The 25,617-nt window shown below is 47.1% G+C and overlaps 1 protein-coding gene across 2 annotated transcripts in view; it reads left to right on the forward strand.

The window, feature by feature from the left end:
- ADCY1 (adenylate cyclase 1) overlaps positions 1-25,593 on the forward strand; it is a 153,592-nt gene extending 127,999 nt beyond the window's left edge. The window contains exons 15-20 of one of the 2 annotated variants that reach the window (XM_014583186.2): positions 13,646-13,762; positions 14,757-14,903; positions 15,447-15,545; positions 19,985-20,099; positions 21,101-21,225; positions 23,719-25,593. In XM_014583186.2, the coding sequence (XP_014438672.1) occupies positions 13,646-13,762; positions 14,757-14,903; positions 15,447-15,545; positions 19,985-20,099; positions 21,101-21,225; positions 23,719-24,012 (897 nt within the window). In that variant the 3' untranslated portion in view covers positions 24,013-25,593. Of the gene's footprint in view, positions 1-13,645; positions 13,763-14,756; positions 14,904-15,446; positions 15,546-19,984; positions 20,100-21,100; positions 21,226-21,961; positions 22,735-23,718 lie in introns of those variants that run through there. The other variant, XM_006166037.3, reaches the window with a different exon arrangement.
- Positions 25,594-25,617: the final 24 nt, after the last annotated feature.

Below are 25,617 nucleotides of genomic sequence, written 5' to 3' on the forward strand. Positions count from 1 at the left end.
ATGATCCCTTATTATCCCTTTAGTATTTATAGAGCCTGATCTATGTTATTTATTTTGATTACTCTGGGTTTAATTTATTCTTATTTTTCTAGTTTTCAAAGGTACTTTGAGGGAGACTTTTTTCTTCTTTTCTAATACAGGTGTTTTGTGTTATAAAATTTCCTTAAGTGCTGCTAAAGTTGCAGCTCACAAATGTTGATATTATATGTAGTTTTATTTTCACTTGGTTCAAAATACTTTCTAATTTTCCTTTTTTTTTTTTTCTAAAGAGAGAGTTTTGCTATGGAGGGTGTGACCTCACTAGAGAGACAGATAGAAAGTGAGAAATCATCCCCCAGGGAGGATGACCATGCCACAATCCCTTCTCCTCTGTTCTCCTGGGGTCTTGGACATGCACACACATCCTCAGTATGAGTTTTAAGCCACCGGGTCCAGGACTCACACCACCGTCAGCTGTATTGGAATTCAGCAACATAACTGCTATGCCATTTGCTGGTCCCTGATTAAGTCCGTTTTGATAATAGTGTTCTTAAGCCTTGTGATCCTTTGCTGATTTTCTGTCTAGTTATTCTAGCAATTTGTGGAAGGTGTTATTAGAATCTTGAACTATAATTTTGGGTAGAACTTCTTGCAGTTCTATCAATGCTTGTTTTATGTATTTTGATCTGTTATTGGGTACATAAATGTTTAGGATTATAACTTCTTGATTGTCCCTTTTATAACTCTTTATTATAGACTCTTTCTTAGCTAATATACTTGGCTCTGCAGTGATTTGTACATTAATATAAGTATATAAGCTATAATAAGCCTTCTTACATCTTTTTCTTCATTTTACTTTTAACTTGTTTGTGTCTTTCCATTTATATGTTGCTTATAAGAAAGTGAATTTCTTATAAGAAACGTATAATTGAGTCATACTTAAAAAAAATTGCCAGAGGGTACATGCACTTGCCAGAGAGAGATGGGGTGGGGATGAGAAAGAAACCCCCTCCCATGGAGAATGGGCACACACAATACCTTATTCTCCAGCTCTCCCTCCTGTCAGGACTTTGGGCATGCATGTATATGCACCTGACATGTTTCTCAAGCTACCAGGTCCAGGACTTCAACTGTACAATTGGCCATGTGAGATCTAGCTACCTTAACTACCACTGTATAGGCTGGCCCAAGTCATACTTTTTAAAAATCTAATTTATTAATCTGTAACTTTTTTTTTTTGGAGAGGTTTTTGCCTTAGGGTGCATGCAGTCACTGAAGAGAGAGAGAGAGACAAAGTAAGAAGTGAAAAATCACCCCCTAGGCAGGATGGCCATGCTATAATCCCTTCTCCTCCATTTTCCTCCTGGGGTCTTGGGCACACATGCACATGTGCCCAGCATGATTTTCAAGCTATCAGGTCCATAACTTGAACTACTGTTGGCCATGTGGGATTTCTGTGACATAACTGCTATGCCATCTGCTGGCCATATTAATTTGTAACTTTTTGTGGGGGAGGAGAGATTTTTTTTTTTTTTTTTTTTTTTTTGCTATAGGGCACGTGTGCTTGCCAGAAAGACAGAGAGAGATAGAGAGACAGAAAGCGAGAAGTCACCCCCCAGGGGGGATGGCCACGCCACAATCCTTTCTCCTCCATTCTCCCCTTAGGATTTTGGCCATGCCTGCACATGCGCCTGGCTTGATTTTAAGCCACTGGGTCCAGGACTCGAACCATGCTTGACTACATGGGAGTCCAGTGACAGAGCCATTACACTATCTGCTGGTCCCCTTAATTTGTAACTTGTAATTGAACTGTTTAGGCATTTACAGTATAATGTTGATTTTAATCTGCTATCTTTTTGTTTGTTTCCTATTTGTCCTATATGTTCTTTGTTTCCTTTTTTTCTTCCAGTTTTTTCACTGATTAATTTTTATTTCAATTAATCTTTTCTTCGTTTTAAGTTAATGGGTACTTATCATAAGCTATCTTCAAGTGATATTACCCTACCTCAGAGATAGTATAAGAACCTTCCAACAGAATACATCTGCAATGGACTGAATGTATTTCTGCCTTATTTGCATGTTGAAATCCTAACCCCTGTGTGTGATGGTATTAGGAAGTGGAACAGTTGGGAGGAAATTAGGTCATGAGGGTAGAGTACCTTTATAGAAGAGGCTTTAGAGCTCTCTCTTGTCCTCTTTCTGCCATTTGAGGATGAAATGAGAAATCAGCTATCTTTATCTAGGAAGCAAGTCCTCATCAGAACCAAACTATATGGACACCTTGATTTCAGATTTCCCAGCCTCCAGAACTGTGAGAAATGTGTCTGTTAAGTCACCCTGTCTATGGTAACTTGTTACAGCAGCCTGAAGTGACCAAGACAATTGATTTCTCCCATCCCAGGTTTTTTAAATTGTTGTTATAGAGTTTATTAGTACATATGTTATAACCCACCCCCAATATATGGTTTCTATCATACGTATTAAATTATATTTTAAAGATGCTTAATATTATAGTAAGCATTTTTAATTTACCTACATAGTTATGGTTTTTGGTACTTTTCATTCGTTTGTGTAGCTCCAGATTTCTATCTGATAGCATCTTTCTTCTGCCTAAAGGACTTGCTTTAACATCTTGCAATGGTTAATTCTTTCGACTTTCTTGTGTCTATAAACTTTTTATTTTGCCTTCATAGTTGATGAACATTTTTCCTTTCTGGGTATAAGGTTTTTTTTAATTAGTTATTTAACTTTATTTTATTTATTTACTTATTTAAATTTGACCAGAGAGGCACAGAGTGAGAGAGAGAAAGAGAAAGAGAAAGTGAGAAAGCAAGCCACCAGGTCCAGGACTTGAACCACGGTCGGCCACGTGGGAATCCAGCACCCTTAACCACCACGCCACCTGCTGGCCCCCTGGGTATAAGATTTTAAGTTGACGATCTTTTTTCATTTTAGTACTTTAAAGATGTTCCACAATTTTCTGTCTGGCATTGTTTTGAGTGAGAAGTCTGCTGTCATCTTTACCTCTGTTTCTTTGTGTGTAATGTGTCTTCTTTTACTGGCTTTCCAAGAGATTCTCTTTTTATCAGTTGTAAGTGGTTTGATTATGATGTACATTCATATTGGGCTTTTTCATCCTTCTTGTATATGGGATTTGTGACCTTGCAGGAATCAGGTTTATAATTTCCATAAAATTTGGGAAAATCCTAGCCACTATTTCTTCCTCTGTTTTCCTGCCCATCTCTTTCTACTTTCTGTCTGTCTTTTCTCATCACACCAGCTACAGTGTTAGGCCTCTAGATTGTCCCACACCTCACTAATGCTCTGCTCATTTTTTGTTGGTCTTTTTTTCTCTATGTGTTTCATTTTTGATAGTTTTTATACTTTGTCTTTTAAGCTTCTAATCTTTTCTACTGAAGTGCCTAATCTGTTAATTCCATCCAGTGTATTTTTCATATCAGGTATTATAGTTTTCTGGAGTTAAATTTAGGTTTTTAATTTATCTTTTATGTCTCCACTTAACATGTTTCCCCTGACTTTTTGAACATACAGAGCCCATCTAATGACTGTTTCTAATGTCCTCATCTAACTGTTACCATCAACTATATTGAAGTCCACATTGACTTTTAAATTCTCTCCTTCTGATGAGTTTTGTTTTTCTCTTTTTGCTTATGTTTTAGTGGGATGTTAGACATTTTGAATTTTACTTTCTGGGTGCTACATATTCTTGTATGATTATTGATTCTCTTTCCCCCCCCCCCAGGGTCTAGACAAGTCATTTGGGAACATTTTGGTCCTTTGAGTCTTACCTTTAATCTTTGTTATGAAGACCAGAGGAGCATCTCTTCTATAACTCATTTTGCCACTCTTTAGCACTCTGTCTGAGACTAGAGGATAACAAGACTTTCCATTCTTGCCAGTGGGGTCACAGACTGTTCTCAGCATTGTGTGAACTTCACGATCCTTTTAGGTGATTTGTTCCCTAGCCCATGTGGATTAGTACTCAAACAGGAATGTGTGGGGGACTGTCTGAAGGTTTCCAGAGCCCTCTCTCCTTTCTGCTATCTCCCCTGTGAACTCCCCAATCTTAGATTCTCAGTCTCTTGGTCTTGTCAGCTCTGGGAGACTGGGCTCCCTCTAGGTGGTACACTGCAGCCATCATGGGCCTCATCACTTGTTTCCATTTTTCAGAGACTACTGCCATTCATTGACTCATGTCCAACATTTACAGAGTTGTTTTATGTTTTGTGTCTGATTTTCTTGTTTTAGGAGGGAAAATTTAATTCCGATTACTTTGTTTTGTGTTTTTTGTTTGTTTTGTTTGTTTGTTTGCTTGTTTGTTTTTTTGCAGAAGTAGAATTTCACATGGCCATTTGAATGTCTTTGACCTGGATACATAGTCACTATGCCCATGTAACATATGCGGGGCAAAGTACAGGGCCTGTGGTCGAAGCTGAGTCCTATTGAACCCCTGATGGGCATGCCATCATGGATGCCCTGGAGGCTGCCTTCAAGAGCCTAATTCCTGCCAAATTAAAGACTGTCCAGAGGGCATAGCTGCAAGCAGGTGCTATTGGAGCAGGGCAGAATCTGCTTCATTCCATAGCAGTCAGGATCTCACATGAGCAGGTGAATGCAGGGCTTCTCTGAAAGGTTACTTCTGGGGTCGGGGAAGACCCAGCATGACTTCTTTATAGAGCAGGAGCTCCAAGTTCTCTGCCTGCAGCATGGATCCTTTGGAAAGAGCAGTGAGGTAGCAGTGAGCCATTGTGTACACTAGAAGGAAGACATGTGCAGTGACTCTAGCCGTTGTGCTGTGCCCGACAGGAGAAGTGTTCTTGCAGCCCCTATCCCGACACTCATGTGCACATTTTGCTGTCTGAGAGCACCATGGAGCTAAGCCCTGCTAACTTGGCACCTCTGTGCTCTGCCCTCGAGCTTGCAAGGAGACCCTTCCTTCCTCCTCAAAAGGTCAGTGGCCCAGTCTTTGTGTTAGAAAATGGAGCTTCCAGCCTAGTGCACCTGTAACCATCTGAGGTGGCAGACCCCCAGCATCCCCTGGGGTCACTCTTCACTGAGATGTGGCTGCTTTTCTTTCCTTGGGGTATAGGTAAAGGGGAAAGGCTGGGGTTTCCCCTGCAGCTGCCAGTACCTCTGGAATAGAAAAGATACCTGCGTTAGCACAGATGGTGTCCTATGGGGTGAACTGAATCACCCTTGCCTTGCCAGTGCTTGTGCACACAAGGAGTTCCTCTTAGGTACATCTGTTCCAGGCCAGTTCTCAGCTTCTCCCCAGCCATTTCGCTCTCAGAACTGCCCCCCTTCCCAGTGTCTGAGTTTGTGGTAGCCACCTCCCCAGCGCTGCCACCTTTAAGAAAATCAATTTGGACATGCCCCTGGGCTGCACTGGTCAAGAGGAAAGGTGAAAGAAGATTCTAGAAGAAATAGAGAGCCTAGTAGTTAAGGGAACTGACCCCACAGTTCAAATCCTGACCCTGGAGGCTTGAAAAACATGCCAGGCATGTGTTCACATATACCCCAAATTCCGGCAAGATGGAGAAATGGAGAAGACGGTATTCGAACATGATCACCCCCATCGGGGGTGCTTTCTGCTCCCCCAACACACACAAGCACACATTGCCTTCTAGCAATTAAAAAAAAGTTAGAATAAAGAGACTGGGAGATAGAATATTGTGAGGGCCTTGGGCAGGTGCTACATATCCTGGAAAGAAGACATCTGTTCTGTCCAGGGGCAATGGAAGAATTCCTAGAGGAGGTGGTGGCATCCGACCAGGCCTCACTCCAGTGGGAAATGCTCATTTTTCTGGAAAGGGTGATTCCTGGGTTTAGCTATCTGACGTTCTAGCCTTGCCTTACATTCAGGTCCCGCAGCTGAGCTTCCTCAATTTCCAGCAGATCCCACCCCATGGTTTTGTATTCTAATCCTGGAAGGTAAGGAGGATGGACACTGACTTCCCAGCCTCACTTTCCCTCCACGTGTGGTAAGGGTGGGCCCCGTGGATTGGTGAGAAGAGATCCCCAGGGACAGGATGAGCATGCCCTATGCAGCGCATAACTTCATCTGCAGCAGGAGCTGTCTTCCCTGTTTAAAATATCACCGTCCTAGGGGCCAGCAGGTGTTGTGGTGGTTAAGGGCGTTGGACTCCTACATGACCAACCACAGTTCGTGTCCTGGACCTGGCCGTTTGCTTTCTCACTTTCCTTCTCTTTTTCTCTCACTCTGTCCATCTCTGGTTAAATTTAATTAAAATAATCAAATAAATAAATAAATTTAAATAAAATAACTATTTAAAAATTTAAAAAAAAAAATTAAAAACAAAATCACTCCGTCCTGAGCTAGCTCTGTGGTACAGAGTGACGTGCTGCTCACAGAAGCCAGACCCATGTGGTGACTGCAGTTCAAATCCTAGCCTAGTCATCCTGAAACATACTGGGCATGTGTATGAGAACCCAGGGTCTGACTGGGCTGGAGGGTGGGAGGACTGGAGGAAAGGACGGCGGCATGACTAGACTCTGTGGAGGGTACGCTGCTCTCTCTCCCTCTCTCCTTAAAACACGTACTCCCTCATGTGTGCAAACATGTGCTCTATCATGAGTAAAGAAACATTTTTTTTAAAAGGGTGTTTTTTGGTTTTTGTTTATTTTTTTTTATGTTGACATAATGGTTATGACACTGGACTCCCACGTAGTCTCGACGATGGTTAGAGTCCTGAACCCAGCAACTTAAAACTCACGCTGGCCATGTGTGAATGCATTCCCAAAATCCTGAGAGGAGAATGGAGGAGAAGAGATGGCGATGTAGCTATCCCCCCCGGGGGTGATTTCTCCTTTCTGTGTCTCTGTCTCTGGAGAGCACATTCACCCTATAGGAAAATCTCTATCTTTAAAAACAAAACAAAACAAAACAAAAAAACACCTGTCTTACTTCCCATCTGAACCACGTCATGAGCCTCACCTTCAGCCCACTTCTGTGACCAGCCCAGGAATGGAGGTGCCCAGCCCTTGGGCATGGTGCTTCTACCGCAGAAGCTCTCTGGGGTGAATTCTCCATCATCAGTCACTCAGCCTGTTGATCCCAGCATTTCTGTCCAGGTCAGGTGTGGGTTATCTTGGTGTATCTGAGCTGACTTGCAGCCAGCTCATGACCCCAAACCCCAGCTGTGATGTTACCGTTGCCATGGGCAGGGGCAAACGTCATGAGGGCTGTGTTGCTTTTTCATTTTTTGCAAAAGAGAGTGTGACAAAATGTGATATAGAACCACGCACATGCATTTGCACACTCACTGGTGCCCACATACCCATGGGGGGCTTCTCTGGGCAGTGTAGACAGTTATCTCCTCACACCTGCCCCACAATCTCCAGCTACAGCCTTTGACAGTTCCCACCCTCATTTTCCAATAGAGTTCGGGGATGACATTGATAATTCATTACATTACTCAAATGTAAAGTTAAGATTTCACCTGATAAGGTCCAGCAGATGGCATAGTGGTCATGTCGCTGGACTCCCGCATGTCCAACTGCAGTTCAAGTCCTGGACCGTGTAGCATGAAAATTATGCTGGGCACATGCGCTTGTGTGCCCAAGATCCTGGGAGAAGAATAGGGAAGAAGGGATTGCTTTATGGCCATCCCCTCCAGGGGAGGTGATTTCTTAGTTTCCCTCTCACTATCTCTGTGTGTGTCTCTCTCTGGCAAGTACACACACCCTCAGCCACAAACTTCTTAAAAAACAAAAAAAGAAAAAAGAAAAAATTTCACCGGCTTGTAGCAGAAGTATGTAAAACTCATTGTCGGTGTAGCACGGCTTCCGGCATGTCAGAATCAGGCCTAACCTGTAAGCATGTTCAATTTAAAAAGGGGCAGGAGTTTTCATGCATGGTACCCACCAAGCCAGCCCCTAGGCCTCTCTGCAAGGATGGCGTTAAGCCAGCTGACCTGCCTGCATTTACAGAGGACTGGTTTCAGACACCCAGTTCCTTTTTTCATCTGTCTGATCTGTTCTGTTAACCTGGCTGCCACAGTAATCTTGGATCTCAGTCCTGATAGGGGTCACTCTGGCACCAGCTTCTACTCAGTGTCCTCCCCAAACCACAGGGCACAGCCACTTAGGGAAATGCCCAGCGAGAGCAGAATGCGGGGTGAGGTGCAGAGAGGGCAGTTTGGCTCCCTGCTGGACTCTAGCTTTGCATGGTCCTCGGGAGCTCCATGCTGCCAACACGTCAGTACCTCACCAGCCACTTTTCCGCCTAACTTGAAGATGTCACAAGCTCTGCTTTCAGTGGAGCAGGCTGACATGATGCAGAGACTCCAGGTCTGGATGGGTAGAAGGGACTGCTCTGGACACACAGTCCCTGTGTAGCCTGCCCACCCCCATGGACACCCAGGATCTCAGGACCTGGCTATGTGAGGGGCAGTACCATGGTTTGACCCATGTATGTTCTGTACATGTACAGGTGATGCATTTCAGAGTGCCTCGTGCTTAAGTGAAAATTAATCTAAGTGAAATGCTTTGCCCTCGACTAGAAACTAAGCTCTTCTCTCCAGGAGCTGAAACCACTTTGTCTTTGCGCTCTGTGAGCCTGGGAAAGCACCGTTCCTTCTCCAAGGTTCAGAGCCAGCGCTGCCCCCAGAGGAGGGGTACGCCCCACTGGAAGGACATAGGATGATTCAGTGGAGCTTTGGGAAAGGACATCATAAAGTTTATTTATAGTGGTTGTGGGACCTGCAGATGGCATAATGGTTATATCACTAGACTTCCATGTAGTCAACTTCAAGTCCTTGACCTGGTGGCACACCAGGTACACGTATGCGTGCATGCCCAAAATCCCAAGAGGAGAATGGAAGCAAAAGGATTGCAGTGTGGCCATTCCCCCAGGGATTGATTTCCTCACTTTCTGTCTCTCTGTGTCTCTGTCTTTCTGACAAGCACACATTCCCTATAACAAAAACAAAAACAAACTAAAAAAAAAAAAAAGACCTCTCTCTGAAAAAAAAAGTTTATTTATAGTGGTTGTATCTGAAAATTTAAAAATATGCTTTTCTGATATGGAAGAACATACTGGCCCTATTGATGCAACTCTGGCCAACAGGACACCCTGTTTGTCACTCACAGGAGGGAGGCAGGATGTTACAGTGAGGCAGAGGGAGGACGGGCCACCCTTGTAGGGCTGTTCCCTTGTGAATCAATATATTGCTAATTGCAGGTGCTGGGCTGGGGGTTGCTGGGCTCCTTAGACTGAAAATAGTTCATTGGGTGACCTAGAGAGTACTTTGTAGCACATGCCAGCTGTCCTGAGCTTTCAAGTTGTGCTACTTGTTGTTTTGCTCTGTTTCCCATCGACAAGTGTCCCAGGAGTGACCTCTGAAAGCCAGATAACTGTCAACAGAAATGCCCTGGCCCATCATTTCTTAAACGTAAGCACAAGCTAGGAGGGAGGTGCCTTTTGAAAGACACTGCGGTATAAACAGAAGTTTGAAAACAAAAGTCAAATAGTGTACCATTGTTTGTAGACGGGAGTAATGTGTGTCACTCACAATGCTTTCTTAAAAATAGTTGAGTTTCCTGGCTGGTGAGAAAATCTTAGAGGATTTCAGTGGCTCTTATTTGCTAAAATATAAGAAGACAACTTCTGTTTAGTTCATTCAAATAACTTGACCTGGGGAAGATGGGTATTTATTAGTTAGATTTCAACAGAAACCTCTGAATCTGGGAATTGATTAAAAAAGTACCCAGCAAGATTATCCTTCATATATGGGAAGAAAAGACAAGAACATTCTCAGATAAATAAAACCTGAAAGAATTTACCAGCACCAGACCAGGTCTCCAAGAAATTCTCAAGAGAGTGCCAAGTCAGGAAAATTAAATGTACTCACACAGAAATAAGAGTACAAAAACTAAGAAAATGGCCAACTTAATTGTAGGGACAAGTCTGGAGTTGAATATTATATCCCAGAATTCAATTGGGAAAATCTAACCCCAACAGAAGATAGATTAAGTACATGAGACTGAACTAGTGAAATAGCATTCTGTGACTTTTGACTAAAATATTGCTGCTTTTCTTCTAGGCTTCGTTGTCTGGCTTTGAGTTTTTGTCCTGTCTTGAGCTGTCAGTAGGTTCATGTACCTGCTATTTGAACAGAATCCTAACCTGTTTCCAGGCTTTAAGTTTTAAGCAGATTTCCTTACCAATTCAAAACTGCTTTTCTTGAAATTACCAGCTGAACTTGCTATTGAAAGTAGTCAGATTATTTAAGAAATTGTGTGATCAATAAAATGTGGGGGAAAAGGAATGGAAGACAACTGTAGACACCAGAGATAGTGTGAGAAGAGGGTGGGAAAGGGCAGAGGGTCAGACATAGGGGTAAATATATATAAATATATATAAATAAATAACTAGAAATGGAAAATTATTGATGATAACATATGTGATTAAGCCACTATGCAGTATATTCTGAATGGGAAACCACTTTTTGTATGCTGTGACAATGATTAGGGGATGAATATAAATGAATTAATTTTAAAAAAGTTTCAGGAGAAAAAAAAGAACATGAAAACTACTTTTCTTGAAATTAAAAAAGTGCATATTTGATGACTGCAGTAAGCTATATAGTCTCAGGTAGGTGCTACTTTATAGTCTGTTCATTCTACTCACTGAGGTTTATGCCTAAAGTCAGACTTGTGTTCATGGATATGTATATATCAGCTGCGCCTACTATTGGAAGTATTTAGATTAATTAAGTCATTAGCAAATCAATTAAATGGGGGGGAAAGGCATAGAAAGCAACCGTGGATACCAGAGATAGTGTGGGAGGACGGTGAGACATGGCAGAGGGTGAGAGATAGGTAATCAAGGATGGCAAAAATAAAATATACAGGAAACAAGAAATAGAAAATTATTTGTTGATGATAACACATATATTGATATGCTTGATTGAGCCAATATACAGTGTATTCTGGATGAGAAATCTCATTTTGTTTGCTGTAATGATGTATAGTGAGTGAATATAAATAAACAAATTTAAATTTAAAAAATACTTTTAAAAATATATAATGATTTCTCAGCTGCCCTGGTAGTCTATAAATCCAAATGCTGAAATAAGCAGAACTTAGAACCATTTTTTTTTCACCATAGTGCATCTGCATTCACTAGAGAGAGACAGAGACAAAGAGAGAGGGAAAGTGAAAAATCACTCCCACGGAGGATGGCCATGCTGCAGTCCTTTCTCCTCCAGTCTCCTCTCTGGATTTTGGGCACGTCTGCACAAGTGCCTGGTATGGTTTTCAAGCCACCAGGTCTGGGACTTGAACCACAGAGTTGGCCTTGTGAAATCTAGCATCTGCCATACCCCTGCTGACTTATTCCAAATTTAAAAATCTCAACATGATAAAAAACTAAGATTGTATTTTTAATGGAAACATATTCAATTACATTATTTTCACTAAAATTATTATTAACATCAACAGTCGTATTTTTGGAGAGAGCCAAAACCTTTGTGCCTCTAGTACATAAAGCTGTCATTTAAAAAAAAAAAAATTGCCAGTGGGCATGTGCGCTGGCTAGAGAGAGAGAGGGAGAGGGAGAAAGCATCCCCCCAAGTGGGGCATGATCTTGCCTCAATCCCTTCTCGACCATTTCTCCATCTTGTTAGGATCTGGGGCACGTGTGCTTAGTGTGTTTCTCAAGCTTTAGGCCTAGATTTGAACCACACATTCAACCATGGGGGCTCCGGTTCCCTCAACCACTAGGTCAGCCCTATAGAACTATTATTTTAAAAAATATTATATACCGAGGGGCTATCAGGTGGTGTAGTGGTTTAGGTGCTGGATTCCCACATGGCCGACCATGGTTCAAGTTCCAGACTCAGCAGCTTAAAAATCATGCCAGGTGTGTGTGTGCACCCAAAATTGCAAGAGGCGTATAGAGGAAAGGGAGTTATGGCATGGTCATTCCCCCGGGGAAGGTGATTTTTCAGTTTCTCTTTCTCCGTCTCTTTCTGTCTCTCTCCAATGATGCATGCCCCTGTGGCAAAAACCGTGTGTGTGTGTGTGTGTGTGTGTGTGTGTGTGTGTGTAATTTACTTCTTTCCCATATGACCCTTTGAAAGCTTTTCTTTTGTGTATATGCATTCATAACATGTTAACACATGACTAACAATCCATGTCTATGAAGAAGCGTGTATTTAGAAGGTGGTTACAGGAATGAGAGGTGAAGAGTGTGTGCAGAGGCTGAAATCAGAGGCTCCTGACCTTTGAGCTTGGCCCAGAATAAGGCACAGGTTTTACGTCGAGGCTCACTGCTGCCAGCACCGTGCCCACGCATCGACTGCCCACGCTCCTGCCCTGTTACTTTTCTCCCCAGCACTGGCCATGACTCGAGTCCAGTTCAGAATTGCCAATGGCCACTTCCTGCTGTTGGCTGCACCCAGCTCTGGTCTGCAGGAGGCTCTAACTTTGGGTCGTCCACTACAAGTCTGCCCTCCCCCCGGAGCAGGGTGAAACAGCGTGTCCTCTGTCTCTGGGGGTCATGCTAATTCCCCAGTGCTGTTTTCCTGGAACACACCCCTGTATGAGGCCCAGGCAGCCCCAGCCTGCCCTGCTCCTTGTGCCTATCCCTGGTGTCTTGAGGCCTTGTCATGTCTGTCCTTGGAAACCCCCACTTTTAATGGCTGAAAGCACCACCTGAAGCCCAGGGCATGTGATTGGCAGCTCTGCCTCAACACTAACAACCCCAGCTGCTCCAGGCTGCCCTCTGGGCCCTTGGTAGCCTCCCTCTTCCACACCTTTGCTAAGTGCAATCCTAGGAAACTAGCACCGAGGGATGTCTCTGCTAGTTACATCACTGGCCACCAAGCAGGACAGGGACCAGCTGAACTGGCCTCTGAGCTGCTGCTCTTGGTGGCCAGGCCATAGACCTCTCAGCAGGCATTGCTGAGTAATTTCTGCCAGTACTGCCATAAGTGCGGACACACACAGTATTCCCCAAGCGGAGCTCCATTCACGGGTCGACTTTTGTGTGAGATGGTGACCCTTACAGTGACTCCTCTGTGCTGCCCTTGCAGTGACCGCCCTGATATGGTGCCACACTGTTGGTTCAGTCTGCACAGAACCCTGTGGCTAGCAGTGAGTGAGCCGGGCCTCAGCCACTTTGGCTGTCTGCTCTGCAGGGCCTTCATCCGCTGCTCCAGGCTTTGCTAGTCCTTTGGGCCTGATCTGTCTGGCCCAGGTCCCTCCAACACCCTCCTCATCTCAGTGTACAGAGAGTTGTGAGTGCTAGTGGAGGTGAGAGAGAGAGGTTCCAGAGAAAAATGAGGGGGCCTCAGGAAGGGTCCTTGCCCTGACAGGCTGGTGCAGCTGGGGCGAGTGTGTGTGCCTCAAAGATCTACCACTGCCTCTGGTCCTGAGGAGGTGGCTAGTGGACACACCCTGGACATGGAGTAAAGGATGGGGTCTAGCTTTAGAACACTCAGCAGAGGTAAGGGTGGTGACCTACACAGATACTGGGGCCCCTTGGGCCTTGCAGCATGGCCTTATTGGTCCCGGCTGGTGGAGAGGAGGGGAGAGTGCACTGGGAGGGTGGTAAGGAAGTGTGTGTGGTGAGGTGAGTGTAGTGGCATGAGTATGGGGCTAACAGGCTCCCACCCCCTAGGCAGAAGAGGAGCGAGATGACATGGAGAGAGTGAAGCTGGACAACAAGCGGATCCTCTTCAACCTCCTGCCAGCCCACGTGGCCCAGCACTTCCTCATGTCCAATCCCCGGAACATGGTGAGCATTTGCCCATGGACACCTCAGCTGGTCACTCCTCTTGCAGGGTGCCTTCAGATCCTGCCAGCGCTTAGGGACCACAGGCCTGCTGCTGGAACCCCACCCAGATGCCCTCTTACTGCCTCGCTCTACTCCGATCACAGTGTACCTGCATTTGCTTTCTTGTTCAGCAACTCAGCTAGCAGCCATCCTGGCTTCCTGCCTGCCCCAAGGGCAGGCTGGAGTCTGGGCTGTCAGGAAGCTCCTGGGACTGGGGTAAATTTATGTTGTTTTTCCCTTTGATCATGAGAGAGAACATAGTGTTTACACCCAAGTGAAAGGAGAATGGTTTCGATAAACCACAATGGGCAGAGAAAAGGCTCTGTATTTCTAGGCCCAAACATTTCAAATGGAGTTTCAGTTACAGCTTACTTTTGGCCAGTATGTACCTTGATAGCCAGAATGTGCCTGGCTGACTTGCTTGTGACACCTGCTTGAAGTATTTATGGTTCATGTTCCCTTTTCTGTGCTTGATGTTTGGGGGCTCAGGACTTCCCAATGGCCACTCCCTGCTGCAGTAATGCATGGGGGCCACCAATGTACATGGCAGATACTCTCAAAGCTCACATTCAACCATAGATTTGAGCAGGTTCTTAGGTCCTAAAGGGAGGGAAAAACTCCGGGTGCAGCGTTGATCCACTTTGGCCTGTAGTGGCCCCTGGGTTCATTTTTCATCGGGCTGAGCTCTGGAACATGACCTTCCTAAAGTCATGTGCTTCCTTCTGTCTCTGCCTCATCCTACTAAGCTCATGGGGAAGTGGGGCTGCAGGAGACTTAGCCTTCCCATGTGAGCCAAATGATCCCAGCTGGTCCTGTAGCTCTAGTCACCTATCCTGCTTCTTAGGATAGATCTGGGCCTCCTTGGGGGGACCTGGTCCATGCAGCCTGCCTGTCATTATGCCATATGTGTTCTGGATCCCTAGTCAGGTAGGCTGACTGTCCTCTGCCCTTCCAGGACCTTTACTACCAGTCCTACTCCCAGGTGGGTGTCATGTTCGCCTCCATCCCGAACTTCAATGACTTCTACATTGAGCTGGATGGCAACAACATGGGTGTGGAGTGTCTGCGGCTTCTTAATGAGATCATCGCTGACTTCGATGAGGTGAGGGCTATGCTCAGTCTGCATGTGGGGTGATCAGAGTGTCTCCTCTCCTGAATCATACTCGTGTCCAGCAATGTGTCATGTTGCCTGAGATTATTCCCAGGAAGCACACACATGCTGTCTCCTTGGGGTCCAGACCAACTGTGACTGAAGGTGAAGGGCTTGATATTACAGCAGGGACAAGGGCCATCAGCTAGGGCTCGGGCATCTACAGGTGCCAAGGTGGGCAGCCTCATATATAGATGGGCAGGTGCTCCTAGGCCCTTTCATATCTGGGCACTGGGTCTGCCCCACTGTTCCTGCCATGGGATGATTCTGTTCTCCCAGTTGGCCATGAGCTTGACTGTGGCAGACGAAGGTGTGCCTTGTATGTCCTACCCCACTTTCAAATGTGGACCCAAGAGCTCCCTGATACTCAAATGAGGAAGACAGGACACTTTGGGAACATGTCTGTTGGCTCCACTGTTGGTCCTGGTAGCTGTGGCTGTGGTGACTTTTCTTAAACGTTATGTCATGTTTAACAGTGTTGTGTTTTAAACAAAGCTCATGGAGAAAGACTTTTACAAGGACCTAGAGAAGATCAAGACCATTGGGAGCACCTACATGGCTGCAGTGGGACTGGCGCCCACAGTGGGGACCAAGGTGAGTATCATCCAGGGCCACCTACCAGGGGACCAGATTCTGGCCTGTCCTAGACTCCTCTGAGATGCTGGGCAGATACCCACCCTTGACTTGGTTTTCCCTCTGCATTGGATCAGGGTATTTTGACAGTGGCCACTGTCTCAGTACACAGTGTCCTAAGGCAAGTCAACACTGAAGGTCAGTCACACTGGCTTCTCCCAGCTCTGGTCCCTCTCCCTACCCCAGCCTTGTACCACTATGCGCTCATTGAATTAATAATTAATGACCTTTCCAAGCTGAAAGCACCAGGCCTTGATGCATTCCCTGGTGAATTCTACCAAATATTTAAGGAAGAAATTATACCAGTTCTCTCCGATCTCTTCCAAAAAGTAGAAGCAGGGGGAATACTTTATAACTCATTCTTTGAGGCCATCATCACCTTACTCCAAAACCAGGCAGAGACATTACAGGAAAGGAAAACTGCATACTAGTATTTCTCCTGAATCTAAATGCATAAATCCTCAGCAAGCATTAGCAAATTGAATCCAATAATGAGTAAAGAGTTATACACCAAGATCAAGTCAGATTTATGCCACAAATGCAAGGCTGGTTCAACATTCCAAAGTGAATTCGTGAAATTCACCATATCCTCAGAATAAAAAAAAAATCATATGATTATATAATTGATGCAGAATAATTATTTAACTCTATCCAACACCCAATCCTAATAAAACTCTTAGCAAATTAGGAATAGAGGAGAACTTCCTCTTCCTTGATAAACAACATCTATAAAACAAACCTATAGCTTAATATGATACCTGTCAGTGAGGAGCTGGGTGCTTCCCCCTAAGATCAGGAGCAAGGCAAAGATAGGTCCTCTGATTTAGTTCACTACTGTGGTGCTAACAAGAAAACTTAGGACTCACTGACTCAGAAAAAAATGCTCATCTTTTCTGCTCCTGGAGAGGGCAGGAGAGTGTGGTCTGTGTGTGTATGTCTCCTTCCCTCTCCTTATATAGCTCCCAGGAGTCAATCATGGGGCCCCATCTTAGTCAATTAATCACTCCCAAAGCTCCACCTTTTGACATTAATTGGGTCAAGCTTTCACCCTCTTAATGTCGTTACAATAGCTCAATACACGAACTTTAAAATGTTTTTCCTGATTCATGGTAGTGAGTGTTCACACACACATGAGAGTGAAAGGGTGAGACGAATACCCTCCATATACTCTGGTCATGCCATGATTCCCTTCCTCCATACCTCCAGCCTATCAAATCTTACACATGTGCCTGGTTCGGGTCCCTGGCCTGGGTTAGGCTAACCAGATCAGGGATTAAAACCTCAATCACTGTGTGAAATTCGGTTATTCCTAAGTAGCGCATTACTGTTGTACCCTGGAGCTGGACTGCCACATGAATTATGAGAAGTTATATTTAGACTACAGCACTCTCTTACTGCTGCTTTTCAACATTATGCTGGAAGTCCTAGCTAATGCAATAAGACAGGAAAAATAAAAGCTACATAAAAAGGGAAGTAAGAAAGAAAATTGCCTTTATGTGAAAATGATATGACAGTATGTGTAGAAAATCTGAAAGAACTACAACAAACAGACTTCTTGGAACTGGTAAGCGATTATAGCGAAGTTGCAGAATACAGCATTACTATAAAAGCCAGTTGCTTTCCTGTATACCAGCAATGAACATTTTGTATTCGAAATGACAAATATGGTATTATTCAGATTGGTACCATAAAAATGAAAAACTAGGTAAAAAATGCAACAAAATATGTACAAGCTCTATATGAGGAAAGCAACAAAACTCTGATGAAATAAATAAAAAAAGAGCTAAAGAAATGGGGAAATAATCAATGAAGGGTCAATATTGTTAAGATGTCAGTTCTTTCCTGTAGAATTAACCTAGTCATGATCAATGCTCCAGGAGGATATTTTGTGATATTGACAAACCAACCCTAAGTTTATACAGAAAGACAAAAGACCCAGAATAGCCAACACAATACTGAAGAGGAAGAACAGAGTTGGAGAACTGCCACAACCTACTTCAAGACTTACTCTCAGGCCGCAGTAACAAAGACAGTGTGGTATCAGAAGAATAGACTGTAGTTCAGAAAACAGAATAGCAGGCTCAGAAATACAACCACATAAATGGTTTCTGACAAAGAGTCTATGACAATACAATAGAGAAAAGATGGTCTTTTCAGCAAAAGATGCCAGAACAACTGGACACCTGTATGCAAGAAAATAAATACAGTCACAGACCTTACACCCGTCACAAAACTTAATCCAAGTGAGATAATACACTTAAAAATAAAATTCATAATTGTAAAACTTATAGAGTGTAACACTGGAGAAAATTTAGATGACCTTGGGTTCGGCAATGATTTTTTTTTTTTTTTTTTGTAATTGCCAGAGGGAGTGTGCGCTTACCAGAGAGAGATTGAGGGAGGGTCCCCCCCCCTTTCTATAATTCCTTCTCCTCCAGTTCTCCATCATGTCAGGATTTTAGGTATGCATGACCATATGCCCAGTGTGTTTTTCAGTCTCCTAGGGCTGGGATTCGAACTATGGTCAGCCATGTGGAATCTGGCTTCCTTAACTGCTAGATACCAGGCCTGCCCTAGCAATGAGTATTTAGATATACCAAAGGCACAGTCCATGAAAGAAAAAATTGGTAAGTTGGATTTATTAAAATTAAAAACTCTTACTCCGTGAATGATATTGTTAGAAGAATGAGAAGTCAAGCCACACGCTGAGAGAAAATCTTCATAAATCACTTGTCTGATAAAGAACTTATATCTAAAATAAAAACCTTTAAAATTCAACAATGAGGAAAAACAATCCCAACCCAGTTAAGAAGTGAGCAAACAATCTGAACAGGTGCCTTACCAAAGAACGTATACAGATGGTAAATAAGCATATGAAAGTTGCCCAAGATCACGTATCAGTAGGGAATTGCAAATTAAAACAATAGTGAGCTACCATTCCTTTCCCATTAGAATGCCTAAAATCCAAAAATACACCACCAAAACTGGCAAGGATGTGGAGCAGCAGAACTCTCAATGGTTGCTGTTGGGAATGCAAAATGACACGGCCACTGTAGAAGGCCACTGGGCAGCTTCTTACAAAGCTAAACAGAGTGACTGTGCTGTCTAGCCGTTGTGCTCTCTGCTATTTACCCAAATGGAACGAGCATGCATAGCAGCTTTATATATTACATATACCCTTTAAAAGTGGAATGTACAAGCAAATTCTGGTACATCTGTAAAATCTGTGTAAAGAAAAGAAATGAGTAGCCAGGGGCCAGCCAGTGGTGTGGTGGTTGAGGTGGCTCTATCACACACAGCCTACTGTGTGATTCTAGTCCTGGACCTGAAGGTTTGAAAGGCATGCTAAGCACATGAGTGTGAGTGTCCAGGGTAAAGGGAGGAACATGGAGAAGGGACTCCTAGGTGTTTATCCACCCTGGAGGAGGGTTGTGCTTTCTACCTAAAGTGAGTGCATGCACCCTAAAGCAAATTAAAACAAAAACACGACAAAACAAAACTGCTACCAAGTCAAGAAAAGACCTTGAATACACATCGAGACATAAAGGGAAGCCATTGGAAAGACCGCACACATACTGCATGATTCCAACTATGGCATTCTGGAAAAGGCAAAATGCGGAGTCAGTACAAAGTTCAGTGATTGCCAGGGGTAGGGGAAAGGAGGGGTGAACACACAAAGCAGGAGGGAGTTTTGTAGAGCAGTGAAACTGCTCTGACACTACTGTGCTGGACACATTTGTCAAAACTCATTTAGAATGTATTTCCCTGAGAGCAAGCCAGCCCTGATGAAAATGATGGACTTTGCCTAATAATAATGCATCAGTACTGGCTCATCAGTTGCAACAAACATACCACCTGTTGATGCAAGATGTGAGCAATGGGAATTGTTTGTGCTCAATTTACCAGTAAACCCAAAAGTGTCTTAAGAAATAAAGCCTATTTTTTTTTGGGGGGGGGGATTAGTTTTCTGACTTTGAGGTCTAGTAAAATATCCTTAAAACTTAGAAACCACACAACTGTTCCACTAAAAATAGGCCCTTTCACGCACCCACCCAGGAACACATTGGCACAGCTCCCTGACAAGCATATGCTATGCCCATATTACTCATTTGGGACAGGCTGGGGTAATGCCTGAGAGTCTGGACACTGACCTACCATCGCAGGGGCTGCCCGCCCTGATCCTGCCGGTCATGACCGGGCTCAGACAGCCTTGAATGAGCCCTGTACCCTGCCTCTACTGGAGGCTCACCTGTAGGATGGGGTGATAACTGTGTCTCCAGGGCTGCTGTGTTGAAGATTAGGAACCAAACCCCAGAGTCACCGCCAGGGATTCAGGCTGGTCCCTGTGCATCCCCACCCTGGCACTCCCCAGTTAGACGACCCTGTCTGTTCACACCTAGGCTAAGAAGTCTATCTCCTCCCACCTGAGCACGCTGGCCGACTTTGCCATTGAGATGTTTGACGTCCTGGATGAGATCAACTACCAGTCTTATAACGACTTCGTCCTCCGTGTTGGTACGTGGCCTCACACCTATCCTGTCATTTAATGTCAGAGGCCCCGAGCACCCACCTGGGCAGGTAGCCAGCGAGCTTTTTGGTCTACAGGGAGGAGAGAGGTGTTACCAGGAGCACTCGGGGACAGGGCAGGGTTGCCTCTGTGAGCTGCTTTTATAGTGGGGGATGCTCTGGTGATGTTGACCAGGCATGTGGCTTCCCAGAGGCCAGGGGGACCCCAAGCTACAAAGGAAAAGGGAGTCTCCATTCCCCCTCTCAGAGCATCCTGAGCTATGTCGTGCTCAGTTCTGGGACCCACACTCTAAAATAGCCGCAGCGTTGCATCCTGAGAAAAGGTCAGTGACCGCTATTACTTTAAAGACAGTGTCTCACTGTGTCCCCATCCTCCTGCTTCAGCCTCCCAGGCGGGACTTCGGGTGTGCACCCCGACGCCCAGCTCTTTTTCAGACAGGGTCTTGTTGTATTGCTCAGGCCGGCCTTGGCCTCATATCTTCCTTCCCCAGCCTCCTGAGTAGTTGGGATTGCAGCCACGTGTCATTGTGCCTGTCAGGCCAGGACTCAAACCCGGGCCTCCCATGTCTCAGCCTGCAAGGCACAGTGTCTCTGTAGTATACACAACCACAGCTGGGCTAAGGGGCCACTGTTTGAAAAGAGGATGCCCAAGGGGCATCCTGTGATTGTGGAGGCTGAACGGTCAGGCTTCTTAGTGGCTTCACCTGTGGAACTGAGCACAGGGACTGACGTCACAGGAAATGGGGTTTTTCCTAACCACTAGGACTCTGTCCATGGTCGGGGGTAGTGCTGTGCACTGTGTGCAGGCAGGGACCTCTGCTATCCCACAGAGCCTGGCGTGACCCCAGAAAATAAGACGCCAGAGGGAGCAGGCTTTTCTCCTGGGGAGCAGTGTGCAGCATGCTAGTCAGAGTGCCACTCTCCAGCTATGTCCCCCACTGCCGCGTCACTTTCCAGCTAAGGCCATAGCCTCGTGGGCTGTTTTCCAGGCATCAACGTCGGCCCCGTGGTGGCTGGGGTGATTGGCGCGCGCAGGCCGCAGTACGACATCTGGGGGAACACGGTCAATGTGGCTAGTCGAATGGACAGCACCGGCGTCCAGGGCAGAATCCAGGTCAGTGCACCCCAAAATTCCCTGGATGCAGGTACCACTCGTGCAGATGAGGACACTGAGGCACGGGGGACCACGATGGCAGGCAGAATCACCTGGCCAGCAGTTTGAGCTGCTGTTTGATCTGCCCCACGGCCTCTGGCTGCCCCTAAGCGACCAGGTATAGGGCAGGAACACTGAGTCCTGGGTCCCACCGCTAAGCCCACAGCCGGGCCACTCCAGATTCCCCCCCACATCCCACGTCCTAGCCTATCTGCTATCATAGCAGAGGAGTAGGGGTGCTGTGGGTGCCACTCGTCTCAGAACATCAGATTGCTGAGACATTCTCTGAGAGCTATGGAAAGATCTGGAAGCCACTGGCCTCGGCTTTCCATTGGGATGGAGGGGTATAACCCTGTTCTTTGGAGTTCTCTGAAAATGATGTGAAACTTGACCCACCCCAATGTCCACTGTGGATAAAGCCCCTGAGATCATTTGGAGCCTGAGAGGAGCCACCCTGCCCCCATGGCCACCCCATTTCTGGAACTACAGGCTTCAGAGGCCTTACAGGGAAGGTACCTGTCCCAGGGCATGATAATGGCTGGGCTCTGGGGACCTATGGGCATGGGGCAGTGAACACAGGTACTGGGTGGGAGAGACTGGTTCTCTCCTGTGCCAGGTCGCAGGCCCAGGGGGGGTTGCAGACCCCATTTCCAGCAGCAGCTATCAGCATGTGTCTTATTGGGCATTGGTTCTTCAGCTTTACTCTAAAGATGGAGCATTGGCCCTAGTGTTCAAGCAGCAACCTGCAAGGCTGCCTCGTTCGGCTGGAAAGGTCTTAGGCTGGTCGCGCATGGGGACAGCACTGATTCAGTCTCTGTGGCCAATGTTTCATGATCGGCAGTGAGAGCCAGCCAGACCCACGTTGTGAGAGCTCCCCTCTGCTGCTGAAAGCATGGCGGGACTTCCATGAAGTGTCTCCACACTTCTGCCTTCCGTTTCTTCTCCTTCTTTCTTTCTCTTTCCTTTTTCTTTTTGTTATTTTTGTTTTTGTAAACCCCCCCCCCCAATTTTTAAAGAATTCTTCTGTTGTGGTAGAACATCCTGGCCATTGCCAAGTGGCATCGAGGCATTTGCAGCGTCCCTGCAGGCCTGACTCTGTGCATCCAGATCTGCCTGGTGTTTGTCACCTGCCCTTATACGCTCTCCCACAGCTGTTCACACTGGCCACTCCATGGAGCACATGTCAGGCTGCCTTGTTTCCAGCCTGTGCCACCCCATCTCACACCATGGTTGCATTTCTGAGTTCTGAAATCAGACCTGAGCCTGTCCTTTCCTGGTGCCCCAGCCCCATGCTCAGGCTGCTCTCCATGGCCTCCGTCCCTGCTGGGTCACCCAGCTCTTGGCTGCCCAGGATGTTGCCTGTACCTGTGCAGGGCCTCTGTGCCCGCCCCCACCCCCCGACCTCTCCAGGGCCTCTGCCACAGGAGAGGTGGTGCAATCTCCCCAGCACACAGCCATGTCTTCATCTACCCTCAAGCTCTAATAAAATGAATTTTCTTTACTTGTATCTTTTTCCTCTGTTAAGCAGGGGTACATTTTTCTTTCCTATGTATGTATGTATTTATTTATTTATTTATTTATTTATTTTTAAGTTATTCACTTACCCCCTGAGAGAGAGAGAGAGAGAGAAAGAGAGAGAGAGGGAGGGAGGTAAGGAGAGAGAGAGAAAGAGACCCTGATAGCTCCATGTTGTGATCCACCCCAGCCTCAGCCGGCCTGGAGCATGGCCACCATCTGGCCCCAGACAGGACCCTGAGTGGACATGCTGGCAGGGAGTCTGAGAAATAGGGAGTTCCACATTACCCTTGTCCTCTCTGGGCGATTGGCCCACTGCCTTCTGTGTGCAGGGTACCCTACCCCGCTGTCCTCAGAGGAAGCTACATCAGGGCCCATGAACCAGCTGGCTTGCACCCCACCTTGGTACCTGCGGGCACCAGTCTCTGCTGCCCCAGAGCCCTGAGCCCAGAGTGCCAGTCCTATTCTCTATCCAGAATGCTGGAAATGGGTTCTGTGCAGCCTCCAGCGAGTGCCTGAAGGGCCAAGGCACTCAACTCTGGCCCTGGATCTTCCCCTGCCAGCCCTTCAGCTCTGCCTTCCTTCCCTACCTGTCTGGGCCCTCTCAGGCTGCCCTTGCCAGCCAGGCCCTGGCCTATGTGTTGCTTCCTTCTCCCACTTGTCCACGGGGCTGGCCCTGTAGACCTCTCCAAGTCTTCTGGACTGTCTTTGTAAGGTCGTTACAGAGGGACCGTAGTGATCACCACAAGAGGAGGGGCCCTGGCTGCCAGGCCGAACTAGGGAAGCTGTGTCCAGGTACCACCAGGGTCGGACTGTGGGTCGGGCAGTGACAGATGCAGGATGGAACTCCTGGCTTTTTCCCAGACTATTGTGGGCTTCCCACTCCCCAGAGGGCCCCATGGACTATTTCTAAGAGTGACATTGCTCCTCTGCTGACAGGTGACAGAGGAAGTCCACCGGCTGCTGAGAAGGTGCCCCTATCACTTTGTGTGCCGCGGCAAGGTCAGCGTCAAGGGCAAGGGAGAGATGCTGACCTACTTCCTGGAAGGCAGGACTGATGGGAACAGCCCCCACATCAGGTCTCTGCACCCTGAGAGGAAAATGTGTCCTTATGGGAGAGCTGGCCTCCAGGGCAGACGCCCTCCTGGGGCCGGTCTCCCGCTTGGGGCCGGGTTCCCCCCACACCCCCCTGGCCAGTACCTGCCTTCTGCAGCAGCTGGTGGGGAGGCTTAGCAGAGCCACACTGGCCGCTGGGGGGCACACAGGGCTAGCATGCTCAGAGGCCACATGGGCCACGGTGGCTCCAACCAGACCACCGAACCAGCAGAGTGGAGCCAGGGCTGGCTGAAGGAGGGGTACTGTCCAGGCATGGCCTGAGGCCAGCAACTGGGCAGAATCAACAGGGCATGATTCGCTGGGGATGGCACATCTGCATGGACATTGGATTGGGCGTCCCCCTCCCCATTGATGGCGTTGGGCTCGTCTTTTCCCAGCAGTCCTGCTCACATTGGGCCAAGGACCTTCAGAACGTCTCCCGGGGTTAAGGCAGGGGCTGTGAGGTCTGTGGGCAGAGCAGCGGAGGAGCTGCTGAGAGCATGGCAGGTGGGCAGCTCCAGCCTGGGCAGTGGCTTCAGGGGCAGCGTGGGCAGGCAGTGCAGGGTTGCTGGGGCTGCCCATGGCATGGCACGGCTGAGTTGGTCGGGTTCTTACTGCATGGGAATGAGTGACTCAGCTGTCCTTGAGAGCCGGAGGCGGGTCTTCTGGCGTCCCTGGACTCTGCGGCCCACGTCCGTCATCGTGGCCAGCTCTGGCGGCTGTTCCACTTGTTCTTCCCTGGCTGATGGCTCCTGCTCCTATACATGCCTCTTCCTGCACTGTGACGTATTTGTTTGAAGGCGAAGAGGGACAGCGCTTCTAGGATGTTGAAAGCACATGACGCTCAACCATGAACCAGCTTTCTTCATGACAGTCCAGCCCTCCTGATGGGGTGTTTCAGAGTTAGCTTAGGGCTGTGGGTCAAGGTGTCTCCGCTGCAGTTTGCAGGGCATGTCACTGTGGGTGATATTGTCAACATCAGGAAAGCTCCCACCTGCACTTCTGGACGATCTCAGTGAAGAAGACCAAGGCTGAGGGCAGACAGGGGTCTGGCAGGAATGATCGGAGGGACTGGCGAAGAATGGCCTGGGGGAGGCCTGAAATGTGAGATCTGAGACCTTGGTCACAGGGAGGGGGCAGCTGGAAAAAGGGACAGTCTAGGTGGACATGCTGGGGGCAAGGGGTGATCCCAGAACCCTCTGCTCTGAAATGTGGCTGGAAAGGTTTCTGAGGACAGCAGGTGAGACCTGGGCTGCCTCTGCTCATAGCCAGCAGGCATGGAGTCCCTTTCCTTATCACTCCCCAAGGGCTCCGCCCCCTTCCTGGTGGTCCTGACTTTTCAGAATCAGAGCCCAGATTTCCCTCCCTAGACCTAAGTGTGGGGCCTGGCACGGTGAGCAGTGGCATCCTCTGGCTGCTCCCACCATGGCCTCCTACATGGGGAACGTTCAGCTCAGCTCAGCCATATGGCCACCCTGGCGTTGTGGAGATCTTAGCAACAATAGATGAGACCAGACCCCATGACTTTGCAGGACACCAGCAAGGTGACCCCTGGGGCAGGCCTCTAGCTCATCCTATGCTGGCAATGGCGGCTCCAGCTGAGCTGGGAGACAGGACAGAGGCGGGCAGGTGGATGGCTGTGCACAAGGTCCCTGTTTACCCAGAGGCGGCCGTGGGCTGCAGGCGGCTGGCTACAGCTAAGAGGGGGGGCACCATCCACTCCCCTCGCCCTCCCGGGGACGG

This window comes from Tupaia chinensis, unplaced genomic scaffold (assembly GCF_000334495.1).
Source record: "Tupaia chinensis unplaced genomic scaffold, TupChi_1.0 Scaffold144150_1, whole genome shotgun sequence".
In the NCBI taxonomy this organism is placed as follows: domain Eukaryota; kingdom Metazoa; phylum Chordata; class Mammalia; order Scandentia; family Tupaiidae; genus Tupaia; species Tupaia belangeri.